This window comes from Lontra canadensis, unplaced genomic scaffold, assembly GCF_010015895.1.
Source record: "Lontra canadensis isolate GAN:19392208 unplaced genomic scaffold, GSC_riverotter_1.0 scaffold72, whole genome shotgun sequence".
Lineage (NCBI taxonomy): Eukaryota > Metazoa > Chordata > Mammalia > Carnivora > Mustelidae > Lontra > Lontra canadensis.
This window is the reverse complement of record NW_022631066.1, coordinates 3,577,464-3,593,880: the sequence shown is the minus strand read 5'-3', so window position 1 is coordinate 3,593,880 and position 16,417 is coordinate 3,577,464. Positions and strand designations below refer to the sequence as shown.

Here is a 16,417-nt window from a genome sequence, read left to right as displayed (position 1 = left end):
AGGGATTTTATCATGAATGGATATTGTACTTTGTCCAGTGCTTTCTCTGCATCTGTTGAGATAGTCATGTTGTTTTTAATCCTTTCTCCTGTTAATATGATATATCACACTGATTTATTAGCAAATACTGAACTATACTTGCATCCCAGGAGTAAATCCCACTTGGTCATGTTGAATGCTTCTTTTTAATGTATTGTTGGATTCAGTTTACTAATATTTTGTTGAGGGTTTTTGCTTTTATATTCATTAGAGATAGTGGCTTGCCTTTCTCTTGCAGTGTCTTTATCTGGTTTTGGTATCAGTAATGCTGGCCTCATAGAATAAATTTGGAAAATTTCCTTCCTCTTAATTTGTTTTTGTATTTTTATAATATTTTGAGAAGAATATGTATTAAACTCTTAAATACATGGTGGAGGGATGCTTGGATGGTTTAGTTGGTTAAGCACTTGCCTTCGGCTCAGGTCGTGATCCCAGTGTCCTTGGATCAAGTCCTGCATCGGGCTCTTTGCTCAGCCACAAGCCTGCTTCTCCCTCTCTTTGTGACTCCCGCAGCTTGAGCTCTCTCTGACAACAAATGAAATCTTTAAAAAAATACAAATAAAATTCACCTGCATTAAATCCTTGTGAAATGATTTTTTTTTTTTTTTTTTTTTTTTTAAGAGAGAGAAAAAGAGCATGAGCAGGGAGAGAGGCCAGGGGAGAAACAGAAACCGACTACCCACTGAGCAGGGAGCCCGATGTGGGGCTCAGTTCCTGGACCATGGGATCATGACCTGAACTGAAGGCAAAAACTTAACCGACTGGGCCACCCAGGCACCCTGATGCTCATTTTTCTTGATAATACTGATTTTTGTTTTTATTTTTATTTTTATTTTTTTATAAAGATTTTATTTACTTATTTGACGGATACAGATCACAAGTAGAGAGGCAGGCAGAGAGTGAGAGAGGAGGAAGCAGGCTCCCTGCTGAGCAGAGAGCCCAATGCGGGGCTCGATCCCAGGACCCTGGAATCATGGTCCAAGCCGAAGGCAGAGGCTTTAACCCACTGAGCCACCCAGGTGCCCCGATAATACTAATTTTTAAATCTACTTTCTATGATATTAATATAACCACTTTAACTTTCTTTTCATTCTCTGTGATGTAATTTTCTCTGGCTGTTTTATTAAAGAATTTTTTTTTCTCTGATTTTTGGCAATTTAATCATATGTTTTAGTTTACATTTCTTTCTTTGGGTATAGTTGACACAGTTTACATTTTTTAATGTTTCATTGCTCGGTGTTTATTTAAAGGGTGCTTTGTTCTATGTGTTTATGATATCATGAAATGTGGCCAATTGTTAACATTTTTTCCGATTTCTGTTTTTTTTTCCTCTATTATATGTTCTTCAGTGGCTCCAAATACAAATATATTTGGCTTCTGAAGTTACCTGAAAGCTGATTTATACTGTATTAATTTTTTTTTAAGTAAATTGTATGCTGAACTCATGACCCTGAGATCAAAAGTCACGTGCTATATTGACTGAGTCAGTCAAGTGCCCCATTCTCTTTTCATTTTTTAAAGTAGTTTTTCTGTGTGTTTTATTTTGGTTAGTAGCTATTAACTCGAGTTCTTATGCTGTAAATCTCATGTTATGTTTTTCATCTTTGACCTTGTAATTTTCATTTCTAGAAGTTTAAAGTTTTAAAATTTTTTATTCATATTTCTACTTAACAATAATGTTTTTTCTAGATTTTTGAATGCATGGAATGTATTCACTGTAATTGTTTTATAGGATTTGTGTTCTGATTCTATTACCTGTCATTTCAAGATTGGTGTGACTGACTGGTTTTTGTTTTGTTGTTGGGTGTAATTTGTTCCTTCTATTTGTATGTCTTTTAAGTTTGTATTGATTTTTAGTCATTGTGAATTTTATCTTGTTATGTCTCTGTTTTAGTATGCCTAAAAATACTTTTATGCTTTGTTCTGTGACATGGTTAAGTTATTAGAAAAGTTTGTCCCTTTTGGATCTTGCTTTTATGATTTGTTTGGATAGACCAGAGCTCTGTTTAGTTTAGGGTTAACTTTTATCTCTTTCTGAGGCATAATCCTTCTTAGTACTCTGATGCAGTATTAATTATTATTATTATTATTTTAAATGCTGGCTTTTGGAATAAGCTTTATTTGCATCCTTGTGTGAGTTCTGGTGCTTTTATTTCTGAGTCTGGTGGTTCTCTCTCTGGCCTTCAATAGTTCTCTCACATGCAAGTGCTGATTTCTCACTCAACATTTTCTAGGATAAGCCTCTGCAGATCTCTTCATTTTTCTCTCTCTTCAGCTCTACTCCGTGCTGGTCTCCCTTGTGACCTGTAGCCAGCTTGGCTTCCTTGGACTCCCAGCTCTGTTTCTTCAATTTGGGGAGACCACATGCTCTGCCTGGGTTACTTCTCCCTGTTCCATGGCTTGGAAACTCTCAAGGCAGTAAGCTGGGCAAATGTTTGGCCTCTGTTGTTTCTTGTTTCCCAGAATTATTATCTTTCATTACTTGTCCAAAATCTTGTGGGCTGTTGTTTCATACATTTTGTTAGGTTTTGTTATTTCATGCAGAAGGCAGAATCTGGCCCCTTTTACTTAACCGTAAGTAGAAGTGGTATTACTGTGCCTTTATTGTACATTTTCATACTGACTAGTAATGTTGAGCACATTTTAATTTGCTTATTGACCATTTACTTATTTTTTTAAAGATTTTATTTATTTGTCAGAGAGCACAAGCAGGCAGAGAGGCAGGCAGAGGCAGAGGAGAAGCAGGTTTCCTGCTGAGCAAGAGCCTGATGTGGGACTCAGTCCAGGACCCTGGAATCATGACCGGAGCTCAGTGCAGCCGCTTAACCAACTGAGCCACCTGGGCGTCCCCCATTCATGTCTTTTCTTTTGGGAAGAGTTTGCTCAGACCTTTAGCCCTTTCCCTTCCTTTGCTCATTTTTCTCTTTTTTTATTCCTTGTCTTGTCTTTTTTTTTTTTTTTTTTTTTTTTAAATTGCAGAAGGTCCTTTTATGTCCTGGATACTAGTCCTTTGTTAGATAAATGCTTTGTAAAAAGTTTCTCTAAGACTGTGTTTTTGTTTTTTTTTTTTTAAGATTTTATTTATTTATTTGACAGACGGAGATCACAAGTAGGCAGAGAAGCAGGCAGAGAGAGAGGAGAAAGCAGGCTTCCTGCTGAGCAGAGAGCCCAATGCGGGGCTCGGTCCTGGGACTCTGGGATCATGACCTGAGCCTAAGGCAGAGGCTTTAACCCACTGAGCCACCCAGGTGCCCCTTAACTATGCTTTTAATGAGCAGAAATATGTAAGTCTGATGAAGTCTAGTTTTGTCAGTCTTTTCTTTTGTCTTTATTGTGTACTGTGTTTATGCTAAGACACTTTTGCCTAACCCTGAAATCCTGAAGGTAATTTCTTTTGTTTTTGCTGATTTATATTTAGGTCTCTAATGCATCTCAAATTAACTTTTGTAGGTGTTTTTGTTTTTGTATCTGGATATCCAGTTGTTCCTGCACCATTTGTTGAAAAGAGTCTCCATTCCTCACTGACTTGTTTTGGTGCAACAGCACTTGGCTGCATAAGTGGGCTCTATTTCAGGAATATTGATTCTGTTCCATTGATCTATTTGCCTATCCTTATATCATTACAATACTAATTTGATTATTTGTGTTTTATAGTAACTCCTGAAGTCCAATTTGCAAGTCCAGTAATCCTTTTCATCCTTTTCAAGATTGCTCTGTATACTTGAAGTTTTTAGCATTTCCATATAAATTTCAGTATTCGCTTTTACAGGGGCGCTTGGGTGACTCAGGTGGTTAAGCATCTGCCTTCAGTTCAGGTCATGATCTCGAGGTCATGGGATCAAGCCCCATGCCTGGCTTTCTGCTTACCTGGGAGTCTGCTTTTCCTTCTCCCTCTGGCCTTGCACACACTCTTGCTCTCTCAAATAAATAAATAAGAAATTAAAAAAAAATACTAGCTTTTCCATCACTTTAAAAAGGTTGATGGAATTATGGTAACCATTACTTTTAATCTGTAGATTGGTTTGAGGAGAATTGACATGTTAACAGTATTGAGTCTTAGGGGCGCCTGGGTGGCTCAGTGGATTAAAGCCTCTGCTTTCGGCTCAGGTTATGAGCCCCGCATCAGGGAGCCTGCTTCCTCCTCTCTCTGTCTGCCTCTCTGCCTACTTGTCATCTCTGTCAAATAAATAAACAGTATTGAGTCTTCTTTTCCATTAACATTATTTTATCTCCATTTCTTTAGGTCATCTTAGATTTCTCAGCAATATTTTCTAGTTTTCAGGCTTTGGTCTTGTGTGTCTTTTGTTTAAAAAATGTTTTTTAGATTTTTCCTGTTATTTGATGCTACTGTAAGTGGTATTTTAGGAATTCAGTTTCCTGTGACGCCTGGGTGGCTCAGTTCGTTAAGCGGCTGCCTTGGGCTCCGGTTGTGATCCCAGTGTCCTGGGATTGAGTCCCACATCCGTCTCCTGGCTCAGCAGAGAGCTTGCTTCTCCCTCCCACTCTGCCTGCTGCTCTCCCTGATTGTACTCTCCCTTTCTGTTAAATGAATAAATAAAACCTAAAAAAAAAAGAATTCAGTTTCCTAATTATTTGTTCTTAGCATATGGAAATAGAATTGAGTTATATATATTGACTTTGTCTCATCACAACCTTACGTAATTCATTAATTCTATGAGTATTTTTGGTAGGTAAATCACATATTTGTAGGACATGATCATGTTATAATTTTTACCTCTTTCCACTTTGCATTCTTTTTATTTATTTATTTATTTATTTATTTATTATTACATGTAAGTCTTGTTTCCATTCTTTAGGGAAGGCATTTAGCTTCATACTATTAATTATGAAGTCTGTCATCTGTAGGCTTTTTATTAATGACCTTTATCAGGCTGTTTAAAAATGTAGGTTTTATTATTATCTAAGTATGGCAGCAAGGCTGACAGATCAGGAGAGGACTCCCATTAAAAATTATAAAGTTGGGGTGCCTGGGTGGCTCAGTGGGTTAAAGCCTTTGCCTTTGCTTTAGTCATGATCTCAGGATCCTGGGATCAAGCCCCACATCAGGCTCTCTGCTCAGTGGGGAGCCTGCTTCCCCCCTCTCTCTCTGCCTGCCTCTGTCTACTTGTGATCTCTGTCAAATAAATAAATAAAATCTTTAAAAAACAATTATAAAGTTGTGGGGTGCCTAGGTGGCTCAGTGGGTTAAAGCCTCTACCTACAGCTCGGGTCGTGATTCCAGGGTGCTGGGATCCAGCCCCACATTGGGCTCTGCTCAGTGGGGAATTTGCTTCCCCTTCTCTCTCCCTCTGCCTGCCTCTCTGCCTACTTGTGATCTCTGTCAAATAAATAAAGTCTTTTAAAAAAATTATAAATTTGTAAATTATGAGAATGAAGGCAAGCAAGATCCTTCATTTTGGTTTCCATGGAAAGGAATAGTCAAGGAATGTTGACCAGGTTTAGGATTGGTCTAGTTTGAATAATTTCAAGGGTCTGGGGCTTAGGGGCTGTCCGTACTTGTCTGGTACTTATCCTTGGGGGTGATTAGGGTAGGGGAATATTGTGGCCAGAGTACAAAATAGAGATGGTTGGGGCTATGGGCTCTGGATTGGTTGGTTTGCATATGAAAACTACCTGGAGCAATGTGGGGCAGTCCCTCTAGGGTCATGTCACCAAGGCCCAAAGTATCAAAAGTATGGAATGAAAAGATATGATTAATAAACAGGTTGTATAAAATCTTTTCCTGGTTTTCTGACAATTTATAGCATGAATGGATATTGAGTTTTGTCTAATTTTTTTCCATATCTATCAAAATGATTATGTATTTCTATATAATTAATACATTGAATTTAATTGTTTTATTTTCAAATGTTGTAACAATCTTGTATTCTTTTTTTCCCCCTTAAGATCTTATTTATGTATTTATTTATTTGACAGAGCACAGGCAGGGGGAGTGGGAGAGGGAGAAGCAGGCTTTCCCTGAGCGGGGGGCCTGTTGCTGGGCTGGATCCCAGGGCCCTGGGATCATGACCTGAGCTGAAGGCACACTATTAACTGACTGAGCCATCCAGGTGCCCCTCAATCTTGTATAGTTGGGATAAATTTTACTTGGTTATGGTATATTATCCTTTCTATATATTGGTGTATTGAAATTGCTAATGTTTTATTAAATATTTTTGCATCTATGTACATCCCTTATTTATAGACTTAATAAGTCTATAATTTTCTTTTTTTTTGTATTTTGTGTTCAGGTTTTGGTATTATTGGTATTATTAATATCATTAGGTATGTTTGTTAGTATTATTCATGCTGAACTTAGAAAATAATTTGAGAAGTATTCTTTATATTCTGGAAGTGTTTGTGTGAAGTTGATGCTGTTTCTTCCTTGGTATTTGAAGGAATGTACCCGTGAAGAAGTCAGAGCCTAGATTTTTATTTTGGGGAAGGATTTTTTAGAATGAATTCAGTTTAAAGGGCTCTTCAGATTTTTGTTTCATCTCATCAGTTTTTTGGTAAGTTGTGTTTTTCCAGGAATTCTTCCATTTCATCTAAGTTGTTAAAAGTCATTAACATAATGTCAATAGTCTTTTGTTCTGTTACTATCTGTGGGTTCTGTAGTGATAATTCCTCACTTTCTGTTCATACTGGTAATTTATGTGTATGTTTTATATCCATTTCGCTAGAGGTTTATCAACTTTGTTGATTTTTCCAAAGGACCAGCTTTTCACCTGTATCTAGGAAATCACTGTTCACTCCTAGGTCATGAAGTTTCATTTTTTTTTTTTTTAAAGATTTTATTTATTTATTTGACAGATAGAGATCACAAGTAGGCAGAGAGGCAGGCAGAGAGAGAGAGAGGAGGAAGCAGGCTCCCTGCCGAGCAGAGAGCCCGATACGACGGGGCTCGATCCCAGGACCCTGGGATCATGACCTGAGCCGAAGGCAGAGGCTTTAACCCACTGAGCCACCCAGGCGCCCCATGAAGTTTCATTTTAAGAGTTCTATAGTGTTAGCTCTTACATTTAAGTATATGATCCATTTTGAGTTACTTTTATGTATGATATAAATAAGGGGTCCAACTTAAGTTTTTGTTGGGTAGAATTTTTAATACATGAATTTTGTAAAGCTATTTCTCTTTGTGTTCATTTCTTAGAATTCTACTAGTAATTTCAATATATTTCCTTCCTTCTTATTGTCTATATAGAGTATCCCTTACAGTTAATGTTATACCCCTTTGTAAATGTGTGGACATCTTGCAGTCATAGAGATTCTTTGACACTAGCTCTGTTTGCTCAGTTATGCTATTGTCATATGTATTAGATCTCGCTTATAAACCCCAAAAAACAATATTACAATTTTTGCTTTCAATAATCATTTGTATTTTTAAGAATTTAAGACTAGGGTGCCTGGGTGGCTCAGTTGGTTGAGCAGCTGCCTTTGGCTCGGGTCATGATCCTGGAGTCCCGGGATCGAGTCCCACATCAGGCTCCCTGCTGAGCAGGAAGTCTGACCTCTCTACTCTCATGTTCTCTCTCTCATTCTCTCTCTCAAATAAATAAATAAAATCTTAAAAAAAAATTTAAGGCTAAAATTCTTCTATATTTTCCAGATATTCATCATTTGTGGTCCTCTTCTTTGCTTCCTCAGGATTTGCATTTCCATTTTAGTACCATTTTCCTTCATTATGAAGAATTTCTGTTAGCCTTTGTTGTAGTCCATGCCTTCTGGTGATGAATTCTGTTTGCTGCCTTTTGTGTGAAAATACCTGTTTAACCCTTTTTTTTTTTTTTAAATATTTATTTATTTACTTGTCAGAGAGAGAGAGAGAGAATGAGTGAGTGCACCAAGTAGAGGGAGTGGCAGGTAGAGGGAGAAGCAGGCTCTCTGCTGAGCAAGGAGCCCAATGTAGGACTCGATCTCAGGACTCTGGGCTCGTGACCTGAGCCAAAGGCAGATGCCCAACTGACTGAGCCACCCAGGTGTCCCTCACCTTAATTTTTGAAGGACATATTAGTTGGATATAGAATTCTGGGTTGAACTACAGTTGTTTTTCTTGAAGTACTTTAAAGATTTTGTGTCACTCTCTTTTGACTTCCATAATTTATGATGAGAATTCAGCCATTTATTTAAAAACTGTTCCCTGTATTTGATGTGTCCTTTTCTTTTGGCTCCTTGATGACATTCTTGCCTCTGTTTGCTTTTCAGCAAGCAGTTTGGGTACTTGGGGCTCACTGAGCTTTTTTGAATCTATAAAGTTCTCTGTCTTCAAATCAAAATTTTATCCACTGTTTTTCAGGACTGACTTCTTGCCATATTCACATATTACATATTCTCTTTCTCCTCACCAGTTTTCCACACCATCAATTATACATGTTAGATTTCTTGACACTGTTCCATAGGTGAAGGCTTGTTCATTTTTTTCCACTGTTTTCCCTTTTTCTGATTAAAGATTAGAGGTAACTTAGCTTCAGAATCACTGAGTTTTTCCTTTGTCATCTTGATTTTGTTGTTAAGCTGTCCAGTAAATGTTTCACTTCATGTATGTGTGTGTGTGTGTGTGTGTGTGTGTACACATATATTTTGGGGGGGGGCGAGGGAGAGGTGGGGGAGGGGCCGAGGGAGAGAGAATCTTAGTCATGCTCCATGCCCAGCATTAGTTGGGGCTCCATTTCACGACTCTGAGATCAAGACCTAAGCTGAGATCAAGAGTTAGATGCTTAACTGACTGAGCCACTCAGGTACCCCTATTTCTTTTTTATAGTGTCTTTTACTTTGCTGAGATTTCCTGTTTCACTTAATATAGGTACATTTTTATTTTCTCTTAAAAGTCAGTTACAGTAGTTATTTAAAGCCTGATTCCAGTGTTTTGGTCATCTTAGGTTTGGTTGACTTCATTGATTGTCCTAAGCATGGTTAGCATTCTACTTCTTAGTAGATCAGGTAACTTGGATTTTTTTCTTTCTTTCTTTTTTTTTCTTTAACGATTTTATTTATTTGAGAGAGACAGCAAGCTAGCATGAGGGGTAAGGGGCAGTGGGAGAAGCAGACTGCCTGCTGAGCAGGAAGTCTGGTGTGGTGCTCTGTCCCAGGACCCCAAGACCGTGACCTGAGCCAAAGTCAGACGCTTAACTGACCGAGCCACCCAGTGCACCACTTGGATTGTTTTCTAAACATTGTGAATGTTATATGTGGGGAGTTCTGGATTCTGTTATATTCCTTTGAAGAAATTGATAACTGTTTTTGTCAGGCAGTTGATTTGGTTGGACTCACACTATTATGTATTTTGAGAATTGCTAAAATCTAATTTTATTTCTTTTTTCCTTAGTTAGACTCTAGCTTATTCTGTGCATGGATGTTCCAGGGTTAGTGAGAGAGTTGGGCAGATTCTATACATAAAAATTTGGGGCTCCCCTCTTGGTTCTCTCTTTGTATGGATTCAGACTTTACTTTCCCTGTTGCTCTGAACTTTATTTTCTAGTTCTTCAGATACTAAGACTGCAGGAGCCTCTATCAGCTGATCGTGGCTTGTCTTCAGGCCGAAAGTTTTAAAAAATGGGAAACTTCTGGTGCCTGGGTGGCTCAGTCTCTTAAGTGGCCTCCTTTGGCTCAGGTCATGATCCTAGTCGTAGGATTGAGCCCTGCATGAGGCTCCCTCCTCAGTGGGGAGCCTGCTTTTCTCTCTCCCTCTCCCCCTGCTTCTGCTATCTCTCTTTCTCAAATAAATAAAATCTTTTTTTTTTTTTTTTGAAGAAAACTTACTGTGCTGGTCCCTTCCAGGTTTTGACTATAGGTGAGAAACCAAAATCTGGCTGCTTACCTGTGTAAGGGTTTGTCTTTTATAAGCTTACTTAACTGTTTTGGAAATTCATTTTAAGCAAAAAAAGAAATGATGGTAAATGTTTTATCCTGCAGATACTTTATGCCACAGTTGTATCTGTTACATAAGGAAGATCAAACTTAAAACCTTATCGTTTATTGATTTATTTATTTTTATCAGCTTATTAAACAATATTTACAAAATTTGGTATGTTTTAGTTCATTGCACTCATTATCTTTTTTGGCCTTAAGTGATTTCCCATTTTTTAAAAATTTTATTTATTTGTTTGAGAGGGACAGAGATAGCAAGAGAAAGCATGAGTGGGAAGGAGAGGAAGAAGCAGACTCTCCATTGAGCAGGGAGCCTGACGAGGATCTTGATCCCAGGACCCTGGTATCATGACCCGAGCCAAGGGCAGTTGCTGAACTGACTGAGCCACTCAGGGGCCCTGGTCTTAAGTTATTTAATCTTGGGCCAGTAGGAACCTCTTTAGGTTGGCTGATAAGTTCTTTTGACATGAATAAAATAGTCTTTTATAGCTTCCTTGCTATTTTATAGAACAAGTTTTCTCAAGCTTGCTTGACCTAGACAGGGATCATATACATCTCTCAGGAGTCCTGGTGACTTTGGGAAATGCTGTTTGGAGACCAAGCCTTGGCACTAGAGGTGCTCATTTCTACTGTAGTAGCTATAAGTCTTTGTAAAAGAAAAGATAGGCTATTTTAGATCTGTTTGTTTATTTATTTATTTATTTTTATTAAAGAAATGGGGCTCCTGTTTGGCTCAGTTGGTGTACCATGTGACTCTTGATCTTGGGGTTGTAAGTTTGAGCCCCATGTTGGATGTGGAGATTACTTGAAAATAAAATATTTTCCTTTTTTTTTTTTTTTAAGATTTTATTTATTTGAGAGAGAAAGTGAGCTCAAGTGGGGGTAGGGGCAGAGAGGGAAAGAGACAGGGAGAGTGACAAGCAGACTCCCTGCCAACAGGAAGCCCCACATGGGGCTTGATCCTAGGACCCTAGGATCACAACCTGAAGCATCTGAGTGAGCCACCCAGATACCCAAAAAGAAACCCCCCCAACACCCGCCTTGCCCTGCCTCCCCTTATGAGAGAGGGAGAAAATCTTTAACCCACTGAGCCACCCAGGCACCCCGAGGGAGAGAATCTTAAGCAGGCTCCACACAGAGCATGGAGCCTGATAAGGGGCTTGATCTCATGACCCTGAGATCATGACCTTAGCCAATATCAGGTGTTAGATGCTTAACCAACTGAGCCACCCAGACACCTCAAAAATAAAATCTTAAGAAAAAAGAGGAGTGCCTAGGTGGCTCAGTTAGTTAAAGCATCTAGCTTTGGCTCAGGTCATGATATCAGGGTTCTAGGATTGGGCCCTGGCTCCTTGCTCGACGGGGAGTCTGCTTCTCCCTCTGCCCTTCCCCCTGCTTGTGCCTGTGCACTCTCTCTCTCTTTCGAATAAATAAAAACTTTTTAAAAAAAGATGATGGTAAATATTTTATTGTATAGATACTGCTTTATGCCCACAATTACGTCTTTTATTATGAGGAGGATCAAACCTAAAACCTTATTCTTTATCATTTTATTTTTTCTTTCCACCATATAGTATTATTTTCAGTTATTTCCTTGCTGTATCTTGTAATATGATGGTAATCACAGACTGGGTAAACCAGTGTAGTGGACTGTTGTTACATAACCATAGCCTCCCAGAGGGTCAGTATTTTGGGTGAACTTGATTTAGTGAATTGTAGTGGGTTTTATCTTTTGGCAAAAGAATTTGATAAAGTAGAAAAAGTATTTGGAAATTAATCTCTACATTCTAAAGATGGAAAATAGTTTCATCATTTCTTACTGTACTACATGATGAAGCGAAGAAAGATCCATCTTGTATGACTTGCACTTGTTTGGGCCATTTCTTTTTTTTCTTTGTAAAATATGAGATCTTCAATGTGTGCTTGCTTGTTTGTTTGATTTCCTGATAATCTGTGTTCCTTTACACAGGAAATTTTTTTTCCTCTGCCCCAACCCCTACTTGTACCTTTTAACACTGCTTCTTACTAAAATCATAATGAATCTGTGGAATTGTCATAATAATATGTTTGATTGCATCCTGCCTTATAAAACTTTCCAGTTTGACAAAACAGAGGATCATGGGGACAAGATGAAATCAGAGAGGGAGACAAATTTATTATAAGAGACTCTTAATCAAGGGCACCTGGTGGCTCAGTTGGTGAAGTGTCTGCCTTCAGGTCAGGTCATGATCCCAGGGTCCTGGGATTGAGTCCTGTGTTGGGCTCCCTGCTCAGCGGAGAGCCTGCTAATAATACGCTGTATGTTAATTGAATTTAAATTAAAAAAAAAAAAAACACCTTTTCAGTTTGAATTGGTTTACTATAAGATCTGGAGTCTTTGTGGTTCAGGGTCCCTTATACCAGATCCTTCCTGAGTTAGGGTATAATCTTCTAACTATAATTTAACATTCTTTTCCTGTACTTTTTTTCTTTGAAGTCTCATATTATCAATTTATTTTATTTTATTTTTTAAGATTTATTTATTTATTTGACAGAGAGATCAGAAGTAGGCAGAGAGGCAGGCAGAGAGAGAGAGGGGGAAGTAGGCTCCCTTCTGGTCAGAGAGCCCAATGCGGGGCTCAGTCCCAGGACCCCGAGATCATGACTTAAGCCAAAGGCAGAGGCCCTACCCACTGAGCCACCCAGGCGCCCCTATTTTTGTTTTTAGTAGGAAGACATGACATGTAGTAGTGTATCTGTACAAAAATTTAAATTATAAAACAGTATTTTGGAATAAAGAAATAAACTCATAATCTTACCATCTTCACCATAGTCCTGTTAATCATGTTTTGTGTATTTTAGGGTTTATTTCTCTCCATAAATTTATGTGAATATACCATTATTTCTCTCATTGTTATACAGTTAGACTTTTTATGCATTTTTTAAAAAAAGATTTATTTGAGAGAGAGCACAAGCAGAGGGAATGGGCAGAGGGAGAGGGAGAGGGAGAAGCAGACTCCCTGCTGAACAGGAAACCTGAGTCTGGTATCGGGACCTGAGCTGAAGGCAGATGCTTGACTGAACCACTCAGGCGCCCTTCTTTTTTATACAGTTCTTAAAATTTTATTTTCATTTTTGCAAGAGAGGAGACAGAGCACGCATGAGTGGAGGGTGGGGCAGAGAGAGAGTAGGAGGGAGAATCTTAAGCACACTCAGTGCTGAGCATGGAGCCCAACACAGGGCTTGATCTCATGACCTGAGCTGAAGCCAAGAGTCCACACTGGTGTAGAGATTACTTTTTTAAAAAAAAGACAAGCTTTACAAGACAAGTCTTACTGAATTAGTGGTCAAAAATGAATAGAAGTTATCTAGCTGTGAAAGAGGGTTGGGGTCTAGGACAGGCATTATGGGTAGAATGTAAAAACAACACATTTAAGGGCTAAAGCAAGAATGAACTTTGGAGTATTTATAGAAGTGAAGGAAGAGGGGCACCTGGGTGGCTCAGTCGATAGAGCATGTGACTTTTGAACATGAGTTCGAGACCCATGTTGGGCATAGAGTTTATTTAAAAGGAAACAAAAAATGAAAGAGGAAAAGGCAGTATTGCCTAGACAGCGAGATGTTGGAAAGAGAAGATTGTGGAAGTAAGTAGGGGCTAGATCATGTAGGGAGACCATTAAAATGTTTATTAAGTGGTGTAGTGATATACTTGGACCTGCATTTTTGAAGTTCACTCTGGATTGGTGGTATAGGTAAGAGTAAGTATGGGGAGACTACTGAGTGGGCATCCCTGAAGTGGTCCTGATGAAAGATGATGTTGGCTTGCAGTGGGCTAATAGTAGTGTAGATGGAGAGAGGTAGTCAAATCTCACCAGTACTCAGGAGAATGAATGGGCAAAATGTACTGTTTAGTTAAGTATGAGTTAGAGAGTAGGGTGAAGCTGTCAAAAGATGATGTCTAGGTGTCTTTTATTGGCAATAGGTGGTTGAGTGTATCATTACAAAGATAGAGAAAGGGCATTTGGCTGGCTCAGTCAAAAGAGCGTGTGATTCTTGATTGTGGGGTCATGAGTTCAAGCCCCATGTTTGGTGTTGAGATTATTAGAAAAAGTTAATAAACTTAAAAAAAAATAGGGAATACTGTAGGAAGAGCATACGTTGCCACAGATTGAGGACAGTGCTTAAAGTACCATTTCAATTCTGAATGTTTTATATATGGATCCAAAGATAGAGCTGAATAGGAGGTGAAATTTTAGAGTCACTGGCACACTTGTAATTTAGTTGGTAACAGATGTATGGAAAGTAGGAGATTGTGTAGTGTTCAACATGAAATGAGAAGGCATCTTAAGGTGGAGCCCTGAGGAACTACCTCATTTAAAGGTTAGACATAGTGCTCAGAAATGCGTTGCCAAAGAGGTTAGAGGCAAATCGGGAGAGTGAAATATGGGAAGACAAATACAGGATCCTAATGGCTTATGTTTTATTACTTATTCACTATTTTATCTTAATTTTCTTCTCTTAATTTCCTTCATAATTTGTTTATATTACTGTATTATATGCTGCAAAACCTCCTTGGAGAGCAGCAAGATGGGGTACAAACAATAAATACTCAGGTGTGACCTCTAGGAACATATTCTTCATAGTAAGACAATATTATTGGAACTTATGCTGTTTATTATTTTTATAATTATATCTGTCTCCTATCAGTAGTGAAAAGAAATAGTTGTACTAGCTCTACGTTTCTTTCTTTCTTTCTTTTTTTTTTTTTTAAGAGATTTTATTTACTTATTTTTGTGAGAGAAAGAGCAAGCATGAGTAGGGGTGAAGGGCAGAGGGAGAGGGAGAAGCAGACTCCATGCTGAGCAGGGAACCCGATGTGGGACTCCATCCCAGGTCATGACCTGAGCTGAAGGCAGATGCTTAACTGACTGGAGTCACCCAGGTGCCCCTGCTACCAAATTTTAATAGTTTTGAGGTTATAGGGAAGATGTTACATTTTGGTAATCTGTAAAATCTTTGTTTTCTTTCTTTTTTAAAAATAGAGATGTGAACTGTGTCCTCATAAGGATGGAGCTTTAAAAAGAACAGATAATGGGGGTAAGTACAGAGACTTCTAAAAATTTTTTTATTGAAAACTAGAGTGGAGACTATTTAAAAATACCTGGTAGTTCATATTATAATATCAAATTAAATGTTTACCGCTTGCATATTTTTTATAGTAATGGATGTAATTTATGAATCTTTATTGCTACTTTATGGACAAACTTTTAAGCTTTTTTTTTTTTTTTGAGAGAGAGAGCGTGCGAGTTGGGGGGGTAGTGGGAGAGAGAGAGAGGGCTCCACTCCTAGCGCAGAGCCAGAATCCGGGCTTGATCTCATAACCCTGAGATCTTGAAACTGAGCTGAAATTGAGAGCTGGACTCTTAACAGACTGAGCCATCAGGTGATTCTAAGTGTTGTTTTTTTAATGTAGAATGGGCCACATACTTCTAATTAAAATCCTGATTTTTTTTTTAATAGGTATAATTTTCTTATAGTAGAAATTATTTTTGGAAAAATAAGCTACTTTTTTTTGGTTGTTAGAGCTTAACTCTGATGTTTTAGACCCTTTTTCCCTTTTTTGTATTGCTGGACAGGTGGTACGTCTAGTGAATGTTAATATTAACACCCTGAGGAATTTTGTTGCTTGAATATAGAGAAATGCTGACTTCTGTCTTTAAATTTTGGTGTGCTTTCCTGAGGGCCCTTGTGTATATTTCATTTACATCTCCAGTTTTAGTTACCTTCCTCTGAGAAATCCATATTCCTTTATAACTCTGTACCATTCTTAAATATGTAGTCATAAATTTATCAAACTTCGGCATACTATGAAAATTGACTGATGAAGAAACTTATAAAGTAGAGGTTGTAACTCCTGTTAGTACACTCTTTCATTTTGGGCAGCCACCTCTAAAGCATTTTTGGCATGGAAAAGAAGAATGACATGAGTAAATAAAAGAGAAAAATAAAATGTTTTTTCCTAGCTCTACATAAATTTATTTATATACAGTTATAACGTTTAGACTGTTATACAGTCACATTGTACAAAATTTTAAAAATATTAGAGAAACCCTTGCTCCTGTTGCTATTGACCATCTGCCTAGTTTCTCAACAACTTTCCTGCTGTTGATACAGTTGCTATTACTTATTTGTATATCCTTCGAGGGTTTTTTTTCTTATATACAAATAAATATGAGTAAAATATTTTCTCCTAATTTTTATGCGGGTGGATGAATATTATACATACTCTTTTGCCTCTTAATTTTTCCACTGAACAATTTATTACCAGTATAAAGCTCTCTTTTTTTATGTAACCAGTCACCTGTTGATAGACTTCTTGATCTTCTGCTTTTATAACTAATGCTTATATACATGTCATACATATGTACCTCTGTAGGATTATTAATTCCCAGGGTGGAACTATTGGGTCAGTTTGTAGCTAATTTGATAGCTATTCCCCAATTGTTTTCCCCATTGGTTGTACCAATTTCTG

The 16,417-nt window shown here is 37.9% G+C and overlaps 1 protein-coding gene across 12 annotated transcripts in view; it reads left to right on the top strand.

Moving 5' to 3' along the window:
• Positions 1-16,417, top strand: part of MLLT10 (MLLT10 histone lysine methyltransferase DOT1L cofactor) — a 233,834-nt gene that overhangs the window by 48,477 nt on the left and 168,940 nt on the right. For 11 of the 12 annotated variants that reach the window (XM_032880843.1, XM_032880840.1, XM_032880839.1 and 8 more), the window contains exon 4: positions 14,928-14,982. In XM_032880843.1, coding sequence (XP_032736734.1) covers positions 14,928-14,982 — 55 coding nt within the window. Of the gene's footprint in view, positions 1-2,388; positions 2,458-14,927; positions 14,983-16,417 lie in introns of those variants that run through there. The other variant, XM_032880846.1, reaches the window with a different exon arrangement.